We start from the raw sequence: 16,559 nt of genomic DNA, 5'->3' as shown, positions 1-16,559 counted from the left end.
AAAAAAAAAACAAACTAAATTAATAAAAAAAGAAAAAAAAATTCCTTATATGTAATGGAAATGTTATTTATTATTATGAAAACTTCAAAATTTACTTAGATTAACATTTCAAACTTGCCTTTACTTTTTACCCTATAGGACAGAGAAACTACTTGGCAGGGTTTTCATGGATGCAAATCTTAATAGAAGTATACTACTTATGTGGCTGTTAGAACAAACGATCTTTTGGATAGTAGCATAATACTTCAACCACTACACAACAAGGGCTTCTTATTTATGGCTGCCTCTAACAGTCATTAGATAACTATTTGTCAATTAAAGGCTTATTTTAAATAGTACTTGATATAAAATAATTTACTAAGGTAAACAAAAGGCATGATAAATATACCAAAAAATAAATTTTATGGGTGTGTATTTTCACTCATAAATTACACAAGATTTTATAGATACAGGATATCTAGCATATAAAGCTTTCAAATGTTTTTACTAAAATAATGTAAAAAACATATTTTGGATATATGCAAATGCTGAGAATATTAATAATCTTCAGTAGTATCTTAATTTCTTGACATCAGTACTGACAGAATTAGAAGATATTCTTTAAATCTGTAATATTTCAAACTACAAATACTCAGAAATATATCCATTACCTTCACAACCATACCTATGAACAATGCATGCCTGGCATGCAGCAGGTATTCAATATACTTCCACGGAGGGAAAAAAACCCCACAAACCTTTAAAACTCAATTGTTAACTTAAAAATCTCTAAGTCTAAAACTTGGTTCACGGTATAATGCAAACTTATGAATTAATAAAATATGTACTTATGTTCTGTGGGAAAATAACACTGCTTGCATAAATGGCTATACTTTTATATTTTTATGACATATTTTTATTGTATATAATCATCTACATTGTTTCATGAATGTACTTTGCTTTATACAATCTTTCATAACGGTTATATTTTTCAAGTACTGCTCATCAGTAATATTCTTGAATCATACAGAAAATACATTTTCAGTAACTTAACATATTGAGAAAATAATTATGTACTTTAGTATAAAAATATACACACCAGGTCATAAGATATATAAACAAAATGCTTTCTGAAGCACTGTATGTAGAAGGAAAACAAAAAAATAACTTGAAAATCTAGGATAGAAAAAGGCTAGTATAACAGACTCTGTAATAAAATTGTATGTAGCTTTTGTTTATCATGTAAAAAAATTTAAGAACAAATAAATGTTAAAGCGAAGCCTCAGGCAAATGCAAGACAATTTAGCAAAGAAAAAAATAAACATCCTGAGTTCTATTCAGAGATGAAAATATTGTCAAGTTTTCTGGGTGGAATTTAATTTTCTCATGTATTTATGTGACTAGTTCCTAACACAGGTATTAATGCTATATCTGTATCTAAAATGATAAAAGACAAATTATATTTGTATCAATACTAGGACACTGTCATATCCTTTTATGGATACATATACATATAATGTGGTAACTTATTTGTTCATTTAATGTTTAGTATATTTACATGTTACTAACTTGTTACATACTAAATTTTATAAATATGTGATGATCTACTTAACTATTACACTTCGGTGGGTAGTGAGGGTATTTCCATTTTTATGTTCTGAATTCAGAATATTAACTTGGAATAGTAAAAAAATTGAACTATTGGCCAAAACAACTTGAATATTTAGAAATTATTTTTAAATAAAACACTAGCAACTCAACAAAAGACAACCCAATTACAGAATGAACAAAGAACATACTCAGTATCATTAACCAAATCAAAACCACAATGAGAAGCCATTTCGCTGCCAGTAGGGATGTCTAAGATTTAAGGAAACAACTAAGGAAAAACAGTTAATGCTGGCAAGGATGTTGAGAAACTACAGTTCTTAACCATTTGAGGCAAGGATGATGAAGCTTCAGCTCACACATTTTGGGGATGTTGCTAGAAGAGGCTATTCCTTGGAAAAAGACATCACACTTAGGAAGGTGGAGGGTCAGTTAAGACAGAAGAAGACTATCAATGAGATGAATCAACACAGTGACTGTAGCAATAGGTTCAAGTGTGTCAGAGATGATGATGATAGCACAGGATAGGTTAGGGTTCAGATCTGTATATTCACTGTGTTAGGAGTTGTACTTGAATGGACAGCACCTAACAATATATCCATTGCTGGTAGAAATACAAAATGGTACAACTACTGTGAAAAACAGTGTGGCAGTTCTCCTAAAAAATTAAAACCAAAACTACTATACAATCCAGTAAGTTCACCCCTAGGTATATATCCCAAAAGACTTGAAAGTAGAGACTTAAAAATGAGACCTAAATAACAATGCTTAATGCTGTACTATTTGGAATAGACAGAAAGACTCTAAATGTTCACGACTGAAGAATAAACAAAATGTAATACACACATACAAGGGGATACTCAGTCAAAAAGAGAACAGAAGTTCTGATACATGCTACAATACAGATGGAGCTATTCTAATTAGTAAAGCACAAAAACTTTATTACCTCATTTAAAGAAAACAGAAATAAAAGGCCAATGCATACAAAGCTTAGGAAGTTTATTAGTGGTTATCAAGGATGACAGATAATGAGAAAAAGGAGTGATGATAGAAAAAAATCACATTAAGGTTAGAACTGCAAATATGATTATTTTGCTATCAATAAATTGTAAACCTCTAAAAGGCTGACCAAAAAAAGTTGTGAAAAATATATATACATACATTTCATAGAGGGAGAGTAGCTGTTGAGTTGACTTATGTACAACCAAATAATTTCTTAGGGCTCAGGTTCCTTTGTTTGGCAGTTTATGGCCACCATTTCATAGAATATTCAGTTAACTGCCTAAAAATATATTTAGTGTCATTGTTCTTACTCCAAGTTTGTTGCATAATATCAATGGTCTTAAAAACTTGGAAGCATTCACCAATGCACAACTGATTTCTATTTATCTAGGAAAAAAGAGGAAGGAGAATCAACAGGAAGGGGATATACAATGTGTGTGGCTAATAGCCTCTGGAAACTCTATGAACTTTGATAAATGATGATAGCTATAGAAAGACTTGAAGCTTTTTGTTCAGAGGGTTGCTATGAGTCATGCTTGACTTGATGACAATAGTATTCAAGAATAACTGCCTCATTTCCCATAATACCAGAAGAAATGGATGATGTGTGGCTACTGAACATTTTGATCAAAGATTTTATACAAGAATTCTGGTCAAAAGGAGGAAAATGCAGTATAGAATTTCTAATTCTTAATCTTACTGACTCAAGAATTCCAGAGCGAAGAAGGTAGATGAACCCTTAAAATATTGCTCTGAGATAACCTTTAAACTTTAAAACATTTCTTCCGAAGTTATCTTAAAATAAAGAATTTCACTTTACATGGTAAAAAAATGCCAGTTCAATCCATGTGGGATCAAGTAAGTAACAGAAACTCAATGATTAAACAGGAACCTTAAAGGGCAGTGAATTTATATTAATGAAAGAAAAATAACACAGGAGAAGTGAGATTGACTGCACTTACTTGAAGAAAGTAATTGTCACAGAAAGTAACAGTCACTAAACCGGATATGAAGTAACTGCTGGATTGGTATATAAATGTTATCTACTTATTCTCAGCATCAACCAAAAAAAAAATTTAGACAAGAAAAATTCTTTAAATATATGATTATACTGTTTTCTTAAAAGTATGTACTCCTTACAAACAGCTACACAGAATATATTTTATGAAACTTTTATTAAAACTGAACATTAAAATTATTAAATGTTCACCAGTGTTGGAGACACAAATCTTACTGTCTTTAAAAAGTTACATAATACACAGAGCTACTCATGTTGCTTTTATAATGAACTGCTATGCATGTGTTCATGTCCTTTTTATCTATTTACTAATAAAATGTACCATCCCCAATTAACAATTTTTAATCAATATCAGTGGCTCAAGAACAAAAATATTAGAGTAGGTTAAACAATCAATGTACATTATAATTTCTTAAATTAATTAATAAATTCCATCAAAATCATGAAAACTGCAATCAATTTTGTAATAATCAGTTAAGTTATACCTGCTGAATTCCAAGGCACAAATATAAGATACTGTCTGGATCGTATTTTTCACCATTTGGTCTCCGCACCTCTTGGATAAACTGGCATAAGCCCAAACTCAACTCAGCAAAAGTGCAGGATAAAATATCTTCCTTAAGTTTGATAGTACGGACTGTGAAAAGGCAAAAAACATCTGAAATATTAACTTTACAACAAGCAGAGTAACATCACATGATTTAACACAATATACATTCAAACCAACTGTGCCCTGATGTATGATGTAAAGTGGTTGATAAGATTAAATGCAGATATTGTTCTTAAAACTTTAAGAAAATAAAAATGCAGTGCATATGATATGTTTTATGATAGAGGGACATCTAATAGACTGAGAAATGTCAGCTTAGATTCTGGACGATGAGATAATTGAGCTAAGTCTTAAAAAGGAGAAACAAGTGGCTAGGTAAAGTATTCCAACTGAAGGGAAAAAAAGAAGTCTCTAAGATCTGACAAATTTTGAAATGCTGTAAACTGGTGGCCTAGTGGCAAGAAGCTGTGCTGCAATCCTCAAGGCATGCAGTTTGAGTCTACAAGCTGCTCCATGGCAGAAAGATAGGCAATCTCCTCCTGTGTGATTAAATGCATCTGAAAACCCACTGGAGGGACACCTATGGGTCAGTTCTGACTGGACGGTACACAACAACAACACATAATATAAACATTTTTAAGGAATTTACTATGTGTCTTTCAGTACATTTAAAAGGTTCTGAAAATATCTGAAATAACAAATGCTATTTAACTTTAGATCATATTTTTATGATTAAAAATCTGAAATAAAAGTCACTGCCAGACAGCTGATTCCACCTTCAAGTATCCTACAGTATGTAACAGAAGACTGTGGAGACAAACTAAAAAGCAGGCCTAGACATACACTTCTGAAAAAACAGGCCTTATAAAGTCCTATAGATTACAAAGAACATTGTTGGGCATAATACCAGAAAATGAGCTTCTTAGGGTAGAAGGCACCCACAATGCAATTTTGAACTGCCACCTCCAAGTCACATCTACCATAAACATTCAGATGGACGAAGCACCTTCATTTGCTGATGTGGCAAGATTCAAAATGAGGAGAAACAGCTGTAAACATATATTAATAAATGGAACATGAAATGTTTGAAGTATGACTCTAGGAAAATTTAAGTTGTCCAAAATGAAATGGAATGCATAAAGATACGAACATCCTAGGTATCAGAGAGCTTAGATGGACTGGTATTGAACATTATTAATTGGACAACCATATGATCTACTATGTAAAGAATAATAAATTGAAGAATATAGTTGCATTCATAGTCAAAAAGAGCATTTCAAAATTTATCCTGAAGTACTATTCTGTGAGTGATAGGATACTACCCATATGCACACAAAAGGATCTAATAAGATGACCATTATTCAAATATATGCATGAAACACTAAAGGCAAAAATGCTCAGGACAGGGAAGGGTTAAGACCTGCTGTACACAGTGTTGCTATGGGTTGCAGGTGACACAGCAACAACAAACCAACTTTGGCAGTAAGAAATGATCAAACATGCAATCAAGAGTTATTAATTAATTAATTGGTGAAATGTGGAAAAAGAATGATAATTTGAAAATACAACCTTGGTGACAGAAATGAGACTGGAATTTTCAAGATAAGAGTTTCAATGATTTATACTCTGGAAATACCTTTTTTAAAAACAAACAAAAAACACCAAACCCAAAACCCCAAACATTGTGCAGCATGGGTGAGCCTGAGAGACGCTAGACCGAGTGAACTATCTCAGTCACAAAAGGGCAAATACGGAATAACACCACTGTTATAAAAAGGAATGATATGGGAGGTTGAGGGAAGAATATGAAAAGAGTGGAAGGATAATGAACACTATATTGGAACAGATATGGGAAAGAACTCTATCTGAAAGGAATACATGATTAGGCATTATACGTATGACAACAAATGGGAACAAGAGGTACACTTCAAAGTGGACTGGGAGCAGTGGAAGGCAGGGTGAAGGAAGAAAATGTGCAACAATCAATGGGAAAAATTTTTTTTAAAAGTAGCATGACACAAGAATCAGACTGACTGCATCTGTGGAGAGAGTAGAGAAACTCAGTATTAGCTGTCAAAACAAGGCCAAGGGCTGACTATGGGTAAGACCACCAACTACTCACCTTCAAGTCTAAATCGTAGGTTAAAAAAACAACCATCAGTACCAAAATACAACCTTGAATCTAAAGTGAATTTAAAACCTTAGTAAGAATATATTCAATGCACAGAGCGCTAATGAATGAAGACCAGAGAAATTGTGGGGTGACATCAAGGACATGACTCATAAAGAAAGAAAAAAAGTCATTACAAAGACGAGGAAGAAAGAAAAAAACAAAAGGGTTAATAAGAGACTCTGAACTTGCACTGGAGCAAAAAAGAAGTCAAAGTAAAGGAAAATAACACTGAAATCAAATGATGTATTCAGGAAATCTATTAGGAACATTTTTCAAGTGTTAAAGTGCAAGGATGAGAATTTAAAGTGTGTCAGATGCAAGCCACGGATTTCGAATTGCTTTGTATACACTTGAAAATTAGATAATGAATAAGGAAGATCAAAGAACAAACAACTATGTCTTGGAAGAAGGTCAACCAGAGTGCTTCTTAGAAGCAAGGATGGTGAAACTTCTCATTTATTTTGAGCATTTTGTCAGGAAAGGCAAGTCCATGGAAGAAGACATCATGCTGGGAAAGAGTGAGATGGACTGACACAATGACTTTAACAATGGGTTTAAGTGTGATGGAGATCATGAGAATTATGCAGAATAGAACAAAACTCTTATCTCTTGTACATATAACATCATTTTTTTTTATGTTTTTTTTTTTTTTCTTTTTTGGTTCCCTGACCAGGAATCGAATACACATAACATCTTAACACACAGTCAAAGAATAGAAGTGTGTACTAGGTCTCAAAATTGGAAAGTATTAAGTTCAAGTATTTAGGTGTACAGTAGAATAGCAAGAAGCACAGGTGGGAGAAGATTATGAAGAAGAATTAATTTTGGGCAGAGGAATTATCAAATAGAATTTATACAACTCTAAACATAAAAGGCTAGTTTATATTGTAAATAGTGAATGAAAATGTCTTCTAGTAATTGCACTTCTCAATTTAGACAAAATTACATATTCCCAGCACTTAGGCTCCCCGAAGATGTCTCTGCAAAGGGAAAATAGTTTATAAGATAAAGAATTATTGTCTGATTTATTCTCTCCAGGACCTTGCACCATATTTGGTAAATAATATTCAATATCTTATTTTCTGGCTAAGTAATAGAAATTCATGGGCATCCTCTGTACATTAATACACTTAGTTAATACATTTAGGACCTGCAATCTTATATAATATTCTTGCCACATTCACTTTCCTCTCCATCATTTGTTCTAAAACAGAGTGCTGTGATTTTTACTGACTGTTGCTGAGTCAGTTCCAATTCATAGCAATGGTCCATTATGTTTCTGAGGTGAAAATCACAATGGAATGAGAATACCTTTCTTGCTTCCTCAGAGGTGCTGATGGATTCAAACCTCTAGAGACATGCAACATAAAGAGTTAGCAGCAAAATTCACTATGGAGGTGGTCTGGCACTTTTTCAAAAATTTGGTAATAGAAATACCATTTGACCCAGCAATTCCAATACTGGTAATACACCCTAAAGAACCATAACTGCCACCCAAACAGATAAATGCACACCTATGTTTACTGCTACGTTATTTACAACAACAAAAAAGATGGACGCAACCCAAGTGCCCATCAACAAATGAATGGGTAGAAAAACTATGGTATAGTCACACAATGGAATATTACGCAACACTGAAAAACAATGAACTTGTAAGACATTACACAACATGGGGGACACTGGAGGACAGGATGCTGAGTGAAATATCTCAGTCATGAAAGGACAAATACTGCTTAGCACTACTGTTATAAAGCAGGTTTGACATGGGAGACTGGGAGAATAGGGTAAGAGTGGATAGATAATGACCACTTCATTCGGACAGATAAAATGAATATATTACACATTATACATACAACAATAGCCCAAAATAAGAGCTATAACATTGCAAAGAGGACTGGGGAGTGGGAGGGGAGATAACTGTGTAACAATGAATAAATATTAAAAAAAAAGTGAACTGAGGGAGGGGGGAAGAGAGGATGGGGCTAAAATGTGCAACAATGAATGAATGAAAATATAACTTCTAATTAAAATAAAATTTTATTTAAAAAATATTAAAGAAGAAAAAATAAAGATGGCTTCATCACTTATTCATGGATTAAGGACTGTAACATGATAGAGCCATTATGGAATACAGTTCAAGAGGGTAAGAAGGGTTCAAGGGAGAAAGAAGGGTACACAATAAATGAGACATTTAAAAACACCTATAATGAAAAATTTTATCTTACTTTTATTTTACCTTCAATAAAAATGAAATTTTTAAAGTGAAGGTGGTTGAGAAAAGCCGAGTTACAGATTAAAAGAACTAGAGGCATATTCACCCCATGTAGTATTTAAACTTTCTGTGGGTCCAGACACAAAACAACTAAATTAAAAGTAATAATTTGAGACTATTATACAAATTTCACCATGAATATTAAGGGACTGCTTGCTGATTCTGTTAGGTTTGATTATGACAACACAGAAAGTTAAAACAGAAGTCTTTAACTGAATGGAAAAATCTATTAACATATTTGAGTAAAACAGTATGTATCTGGTAAGGAGTGATAAAAAAAACAAACCAAACCAAGACTTTTTCCTAAAATGAAAATTTCAAATTATAAACTTTATTTACAGATATAAATAAATGGACAATGATGTTTAAAACAGGGAGAAAAGTTTTACCTCTACAGGTTGGCTCTGAGGAATCTTGATGGCGTGCATGGTCTTGAGGATTTCCTAAGGAGTCAGGACATGGGCTGGATGACACATGTTCAGCACCTGATAAGGAAAGGAAAACAGATGAGAAATTTGAATATAAAAAGTAATTAAAATCCAAACTGAAGTTTTCTGGAATCTGTGACCTAGAATTTTTCTTCTTTGTATAGATTTATAGCCTTATTTCTCAATATTTCCCCCATCTGGATTAAGACACAAATTTACACTGTATATTTACCTCCACATTTCAGATCCTCCTGTTCTTCCTTAGCATTTTTCCACTGAACCCAATTCTTCCAGGCATTTACTCCATACATGTATTTCAGTGTCATCCCAGACACAGAACACCCTTGAAAAGCTCCTTGAATAAGACTCCTGGGCTCTACAGACACAATAGACTTCTTCCGTCCCTGTAAGGTAATTTTTAAGAAAGGGAAAAAAAAGGTGAGAGAACTTATATTCTTGATTTTAACACTCAGCATATAGTTACAGTGATCAAACCAAGCTAGTTCTGATACAACAGAAGTAAAAACCAATGAAGATAAAAGGAGATTTTAAAAACGGATTTATATATTAAATTTTAAAAGATGTCAATGAAATTTAATTGGGAATGATTAATTTTTTTTAAGAACAGTAATAACATGCTGGAAAAAAGAGAACTTTGACCTTTACCCCAATAAATTTTTAAAATTACATCAAAATGGGATCAAAATAAAAGCTTAAAGTTTTATAGAAAACTTTTGAAAAAGAGTATCTTTCATGGTTTAGACAAAATTTCTAGATGAAATACTAAAAAAGAAGAGCTAAAAGTAAAATATTGATAAATCGGACTTTGTAAAAATGAAAATTCAATGTTCTACAAAAGACATCATTAAGAAAAGTTAAAAAGACATATAGCAGAGTATTTGGAAACTCAATGGTATCTATAATAATAGAGAACACTTAAAACATAATACATTTGGTTCTGAGTAAAACTGGAAAAATGAAACCCATCACCAATCCCTCCAAAACAATGGGGGGGGGGGAACTGTATAAAAAATTTGAATAGTTTTGAAAAAAGGATTTGACCAAAAATACAGATATATGACACACATGCTTAGGAAAAAACATTAAACATCACGTATAATGAGAAATAAAAACTTTAAAACAATGAGATAATATAAAAAGGAGACAAGATTACTAGATATTCTAGAATTAAAAAAATAATAATAATAAACTATGGAGCAGATGGAACTTTAATATACTGCTGGTGGGAAAGCAAAATGGTATCTTACCCTGGAAAAGAAGTTGACTAACTCTTACATTAAAAATACACATACTTTATGACTCAGCAATCCCATTCCTAAATATTTTCCCATAGAGAAATGAAAACATATTTTATGCAAAGACATTCAAAAATATTCACTGCTTTTTTATACAAGAGTGTCAAAACTCAAAGCATTTTAACTTTCCAGCAACTGTTAAAACAGTTTCTAAAAAACTTACGCTTTACACATACAATGAAATGCCACTGAGGGGTAAGGGGAAAAGGAGTACATGTAAAAACCATATTTCTCCTCACAGAACCCAGCCTCCAGGATAATCTTCTGCATACAGATTGAACAGGAATGGAGATAGGATGCATCCCTGGCATACACCCTTCCCAATTCTGAACATGCAGTTTTTCCTTGCTGTGCTCTGACAACTGCCTCCAGGCCCAAGCAGAGGTTTTGAATAAGCTTGATCAAGTGTTCTGGGATTCCCATTCTTCGCAGAGTTAGCCACAGTTTATTGTGGTCCACACAGTCAAATGCATTTGCATGGTCAATGAAACACAAATAGACATTCCTCTGGTACTCCCTGCTTTCAGCCAAGATCCATCTGACATTAGCTACAATATTCCGAGTAGCAAACCTGAATTTCTGGCAGTTCTCTGTTGATGGGCTGTTCCAGTTTTTTTTTTTATAATCTCTAGTAGAATCTTGCTTGCATGTGATATTAGTGATATGGTTTGATAATTTCCGCACTCTATTAGATCACCTTTATTTGGAATGCAAACAAATATAGATCTCTTCCAGTCAGCTGGCCAGGTGGCTGTCCTCCAGATTTCTTGGCATAACTTGGTGAGTAAATCGAGGCCAGCATCTGTTTGTCGAAATATGTCAATTGGTATGCCACCAATTCCTGGGACCTTGTTTTTTGCCAATTCAGCTTGAACTTATTCCTTCATCACCACAGGCTCTTGTTCATATTGTTGTTTCATAAAATTCCTCTGTGTCCACCAATGTGGCATCAGGATTGGAGGTAGACTCATCAACAATCTGTATTATGCAGATGACAGAACCCTGCTTACTGAAGCTGAGGAGGACCTAAAGCGCTTATTGCAGAAGATCAAGGACTGCAGCCTTCAATATGGATTGAAGCTCAGTATCAAGAAAACAAAGATTCTCACCACTGGGCCAATTGGAAGCTTCATGACAGACGATGAAGAGACTGAGATTAACAGCTTTAGTTTGTCTGACTCCACAATCAACACTCTTGGCACCAGCAGGCAGGAAGTTAAAAAATGCATTGCATTGGGGAAGTATGCTGTCTGAGACCTATCCAAAGTACTAAAGAACAGCGAAATCAGTACGAAGACGTAAGGTGCATTTGCTATGCATCAGAGAGCTGGACGATGACTAGGGATCATAGAAGGATAATTGAAGACTTTGAGCTGTAATGCTGGAGAAGAGTGTTGAATATACCATGGGCTGCTTAGAGAACGAACAGATTCATCCTGGAGAGTGAGACCAGGCTGCTCCTTGGAGGCAAGGATTCTGAAGTTTCGCCTGACATACTTTGGAGATGTTGCAAGAAGGGACCAGTCCTTGGAGAAGGATGTCATGCTTAAGAGGGTAGAGGGGCAGTAAGGAGAGGAAGACCCTCGATGAGATGGATTGATTCAATGACTGGGGTAATGGGTGTAGAGTCTCAGAGAGAGTGAGATTGGAACAGGACAGAGCAGAGTTTAGGGCCACTGTATACTGGGTCACTATGAGTTGCAGGTGACTTGATGGCACATAAAAACAACATGTACCAACACAGATGAATCTCAAAAAACTAAGTCAAAGAAACAAAACAGTAATATTGAATATTATAGAGATCCATTTACATGGTATCTTTGAAAAGATTAATTAAGCAGGTCACTTGTTATTAGGAGCTGGAATTTCTTGAGAGAATGGAAATTTCCTGTATCATGACTCTCTTATTATTGTGTGCCACAGAGTACAACTCATACGGACCCTATGAACAACAGATCTGAACTGTCCTATCCTGAGCGTTCCTTATAATCTCTCGACATACTTGAGTCCACTGCTGCAGTCACTGTGTCAATTTATTTTGTTGCAGTTCTTCCTTTCTTTCACTATCCTTCCATCCTTCTAACCATGAAGTCCCTTTCCTAAGAATAGCCCTTCCTAACAATATGCCCAGAGCATGAGATGACATTCTGCCACTAAGAACAATTCTCTCAGACAATACCAAGTGACTTTTAGTCCATGCTTGAATGAAGTGCACCTTAGTTTTTAAATGGACATTACTGCTCTTCAGCAATTTAGAGTGTTGCTTTACAGCAGATTTCTCCAATGCGCTAAGTCTTTAAATCTGGGTGGGGGTGTTCTATCCTTCCTGGTTTTATGCAATACATTCCTTACCATCTTCCTGTGAATGCACAACTCATACAACAGAGTAGTTTTACACAGAGCTTAAGAAGCCTAAATGCATCAGAGACACACTCACTTTAGAACTGTCCTTGACTGTGGAAGCATCTACCAAATTTCTAATTACAATCTTCTTAACTGCCGCATATTTGTTCACAACATTTCTTTTTCTTTGTTAGTTTTTGAAGTAATGAGCTGAGAGTAGCAATTTATCTTTTAATTTCTAGACTCCAAGGGCCAAGGGTATTTATTGATTGTGGATCCAAGCAAGATGAAATCAATGAAAGGTTTAATCTTTTCTCCATCTACCATGATGTTGGCCTACTGGCCTAGTGGTAAGGATTTTTATTTTCTCGACACTGAGATATAATTAATTTTGAAGGCTGTAGATCTTCTGTAGCAAGAATTTCAGGTCCTCCTAAATTTCCACAAGCAAGATTGTCACCTGCAAAATGCAGGTTGTTGATGAGTTTTCTTCCAATCTTAATAATCACCTTTACCTTCACAGAATGCAGCTTCTCAAAAGATGTGCTCACTATACAGACTAAATAGGTATGGACAAAGGATATAGCCCCGATTCATATCTATCTTGATTTTAAACCATGCAGTGTTCCCTTGCTCTGTTAAGGCAATAGTTTCTTGGGTTTAAGGATAGATTTTATATGAGCACAATTAGATATTCTGGGATTTCCATTCTTTTCAATGTTAACCATAGTTTATTATATTCCACACAATCAAATACTTTTGCATAGCCAAGATTTATCTGATATCAGCAATGCTATCTCTGGTGGTATTGCCTCTTCTAAAATCACCTTGAACTTTTAGTACTTCTCTGTCAATGTAAGCTATTTTCTGAAGATTTTCTGCAACATTTAAATAATATTATTCTACAATTTACACATTGTTGGATCATTTTCTTGGGACTGGAAACAAACACACATCTCTTCCAGATCTGTCAGCTGGCCACCAGCTTTCTTCAAATTTCCTGTGAAAGACTGGTGAGTATATCCAGGGATGTTATGTATCTGTTAGTTAAAATAGGTCAACTGGTATCGTCTTCCTGGGGACTTATTTTTTGCCAATTCTTTCAGTGTAGCTTAAATTTTTTTCCCTTCATTACCAACAGTTCTGGGTTGTGTTACTTCCTAAAATATTTCCATGTCAACTAATTATATTAGGTGCAATCACTGTATTCCCTCCATTTTCTTCTGATGCTTCCTGGATCGTTCAGTATTTTGCCCATTGCTTCTCTCAGTATTATAAACTCGGCCTTGACTTTAGTTTTTCCATTCTCTCACCTTAAGAAATACCGTTCAGTGCTTCCTTTGCTTTTTTGACCCCAGCTCTTTGCACATTCTATTATGATCTTTTGCTTTGTCTTCCTGAGCTGCCCTCTGAAATATTCTGTCCATCTCTATTGACTCTGCATCTCTTCCTTTACTTTTGGCTTCTTGACACTCTTTAATGCAATTTTCAGAGTGTCTTCTAACATCTATTTTGGTCTTTCCCTCCCCACTCCTCTGTGTACATAGTGTCTTTTTGCTCTTTTCATGGATGATAACCTTCATGTTATCCCACAACTCATCTAGTCTTTGATAACTAATGCTCAATGCTTTAAAGATACTCTTGAGAAAATTTTTAAATTCATGTGAGATAGATTCAAGGTTGTATTTTGGTTCATATGGACTTGTTTTAATCTTCTTCAGTTTCAAACTCAACTTCTATATGAGTAACTGATGTTTTACTCCACAGCCAGCACAAAGCTTGGTTTTGATTGTTGATATTGAACTTCTCCAAAGATTCCTTACATACAATCTGATTCCTGTGCAGTCTATTAAGTTAGGTTCATGTGTATACTTTTTGCGTTTGTTAAAAAAGGTGTAATAAAATAAACAGCTCACTGGATATACAAAATTCAAACATTCATTCTCCAGCCTTATTTCTGTCACTAGCTCCGTATTTTGCAACTACCATTCCTTCTTCATTTTTTTCTAATTTTTGCATTCCAGGCACTGATTATTACTAATGCATCCTGACTGCATGTTTGGTCAATTATGGACTACAAAAGTTGGTAGTAATTTTCACTTTCCTACTATTTGGCTTAGTTACTCGTGCAGATGTTTGAGTAACAAGGGTATAATACAGGTATTCCATGCATGTGTGTGAATAGTAGCCTGTCACTCACAGCATTCACTGTACTTTTGATTTTGAAATGGTCTTTTCAGCGATGAATGCAACTTCATTCTTCCTCAATTTTGCATTCCCAGAATAAATCATAAGACTGACTGATTCAAGTGGTAAATGGCAGTCCATCATAGCTGATGAATTTACCCAAGTAGTAAATCTTTTGTGTTTTATTTCATTTTTTTACAATGTTCAATTTTCCTCTATTATAAACTATGAACATTTAGCAAAGCCCACTGAGTTGTTCACTTATAATTCATTTTCAGATGTAATTATACTTCAATAGAGCTGATTAAAAAGTGACTATCGTTTTTTCAATTTTGATATAGGAGAGCCTGTTTAACCTGAGAAACAGTTCATGTCAAATTTACTATTATACTATACTGCACAAAATAGTTATTATCTCTATTATACTATATATTGAAAAAAATTCCCAACTTTTAGCCATCAAGTCAGAACTGACCCAAAGCTGACCATTTAGGAGCTTTTCAGAGAATGTAAATCACAAGTGAAAATGAAGGGACAGCAGAAACCCCATTTTTTATAAACCCCCATTAACGCTAGAGGCAGAAGCGGGCCATAAAAATTCTTAGCTTAGGGCAAACACGAGTGCCCTGGGTAAAGCCTGGTCTGTCCTTGAAAAGTAAGAAATTAACTAGTGTCTACGTGACACAAAAAGAGTAAAGGCAGGCAAAGTAACCAGCCAATCAAAAGCCGACCAAATGACTGATCCCCCAGCCCCCCAATCTCTTTGCCCTAACAGGGCATTTCTTTGACAGGCATTTTGTGGGCAGAACAAAAACACTGTCCATCTGTCTCCCTTGGAGCATCTACTGGATTCAAACTGCCTTCCTTTGGGTTAGCAGTGAAATTCTTTAATCACTAAGCCACAAAATCTTCTAGAATATATCAAAGAAGCCAGATTTTAAAATATTTTTTAAAAGAACATATTATAAAAAGCTTTTAAAAGTTAAGAAAACATAATCACAGAAGCAAGAAAAAAGCCTTTGCCTAAAGAAATATAAATAGTAAAACTACAAACCTGCAAAATAATGTATAAGATTATCTAATGAAGGGAAAAAACGCCAGAAAAATTAAGGTGCTGCTTACTCTTCGTCTGGGCTGTGGGAATCCATCTCTGTGTCGTCGTCTAGTTCGAGAGCGTGCTTGGGTTCCTTGCCCTTTATTAAGGGGGTCAAATGATTCTATAGTAATCAGCAGAAAAAATGATGCTAGGTAAATAATTCAAGTTTAGATTATTGTGACTTATGAGATTATTATATTATTGTGTTTCTAGTAAAATAAGAATTTTACTTATTTACGTAAGAAAGCCAAAAGTTGCAAAATATCAAGAAAACTTATATGGGTACTGGGGAAAGGTAAAAAAGGTATTACCCATTTATAAAAATAATATGGTACAAATCAGTATCTTAAAAACCAAGTCGCTTATGCACACCCATGTTTAAAGCGGCTTTTTTTTTTTAAAGCACCATGGCACTTTAATGAATGTAATTTAGCAGTATAGAGACAAAATAACCCCTATCACGTTCAGAGCCTTCCATACATTGATTATATAAGGAAAGGCCAAGGATATTTCCTTTATATTTGTAGTTGCTAAAACATGGTATTTCAAAAGCATGGATGATGGCATCATTTGAAGGCAGTTCTCAA

General features: G+C 34.3%; 1 protein-coding gene across 2 annotated transcripts in view; it reads right to left on the bottom strand.

Moving 5' to 3' along the window:
* Positions 1–16,559, bottom strand: part of ZMYM4 (zinc finger, MYM-type 4) — a 195,148-nt gene that overhangs the window by 15,685 nt on the left and 162,904 nt on the right. For both annotated transcript variants that reach the window (XM_006886432.1, XM_006886433.1), the window contains 4 exons: positions 15,999–16,093; positions 9,263–9,434; positions 8,992–9,087; positions 4,093–4,244 (listed from right to left, as the gene is read on the bottom strand). In XM_006886432.1, the coding sequence (XP_006886494.1) occupies positions 4,093–4,244; positions 8,992–9,087; positions 9,263–9,434; positions 15,999–16,093 (515 nt within the window). The remainder of the gene's footprint in view (positions 1–4,092; positions 4,245–8,991; positions 9,088–9,262; positions 9,435–15,998; positions 16,094–16,559) is intronic.

This window comes from Elephantulus edwardii, unplaced genomic scaffold (assembly GCF_000299155.1).
Source record: "Elephantulus edwardii isolate Elephantulus edwardi_28Jun2011 unplaced genomic scaffold, EleEdw1.0 scaffold00049, whole genome shotgun sequence".
In the NCBI taxonomy this organism is placed as follows: Eukaryota; Metazoa; Chordata; class Mammalia; order Macroscelidea; family Macroscelididae; genus Elephantulus; species Elephantulus edwardii.
The sequence above is the reverse complement of the archived record's forward strand: the minus strand, read 5'-3'. Positions and strand labels throughout refer to the sequence as shown.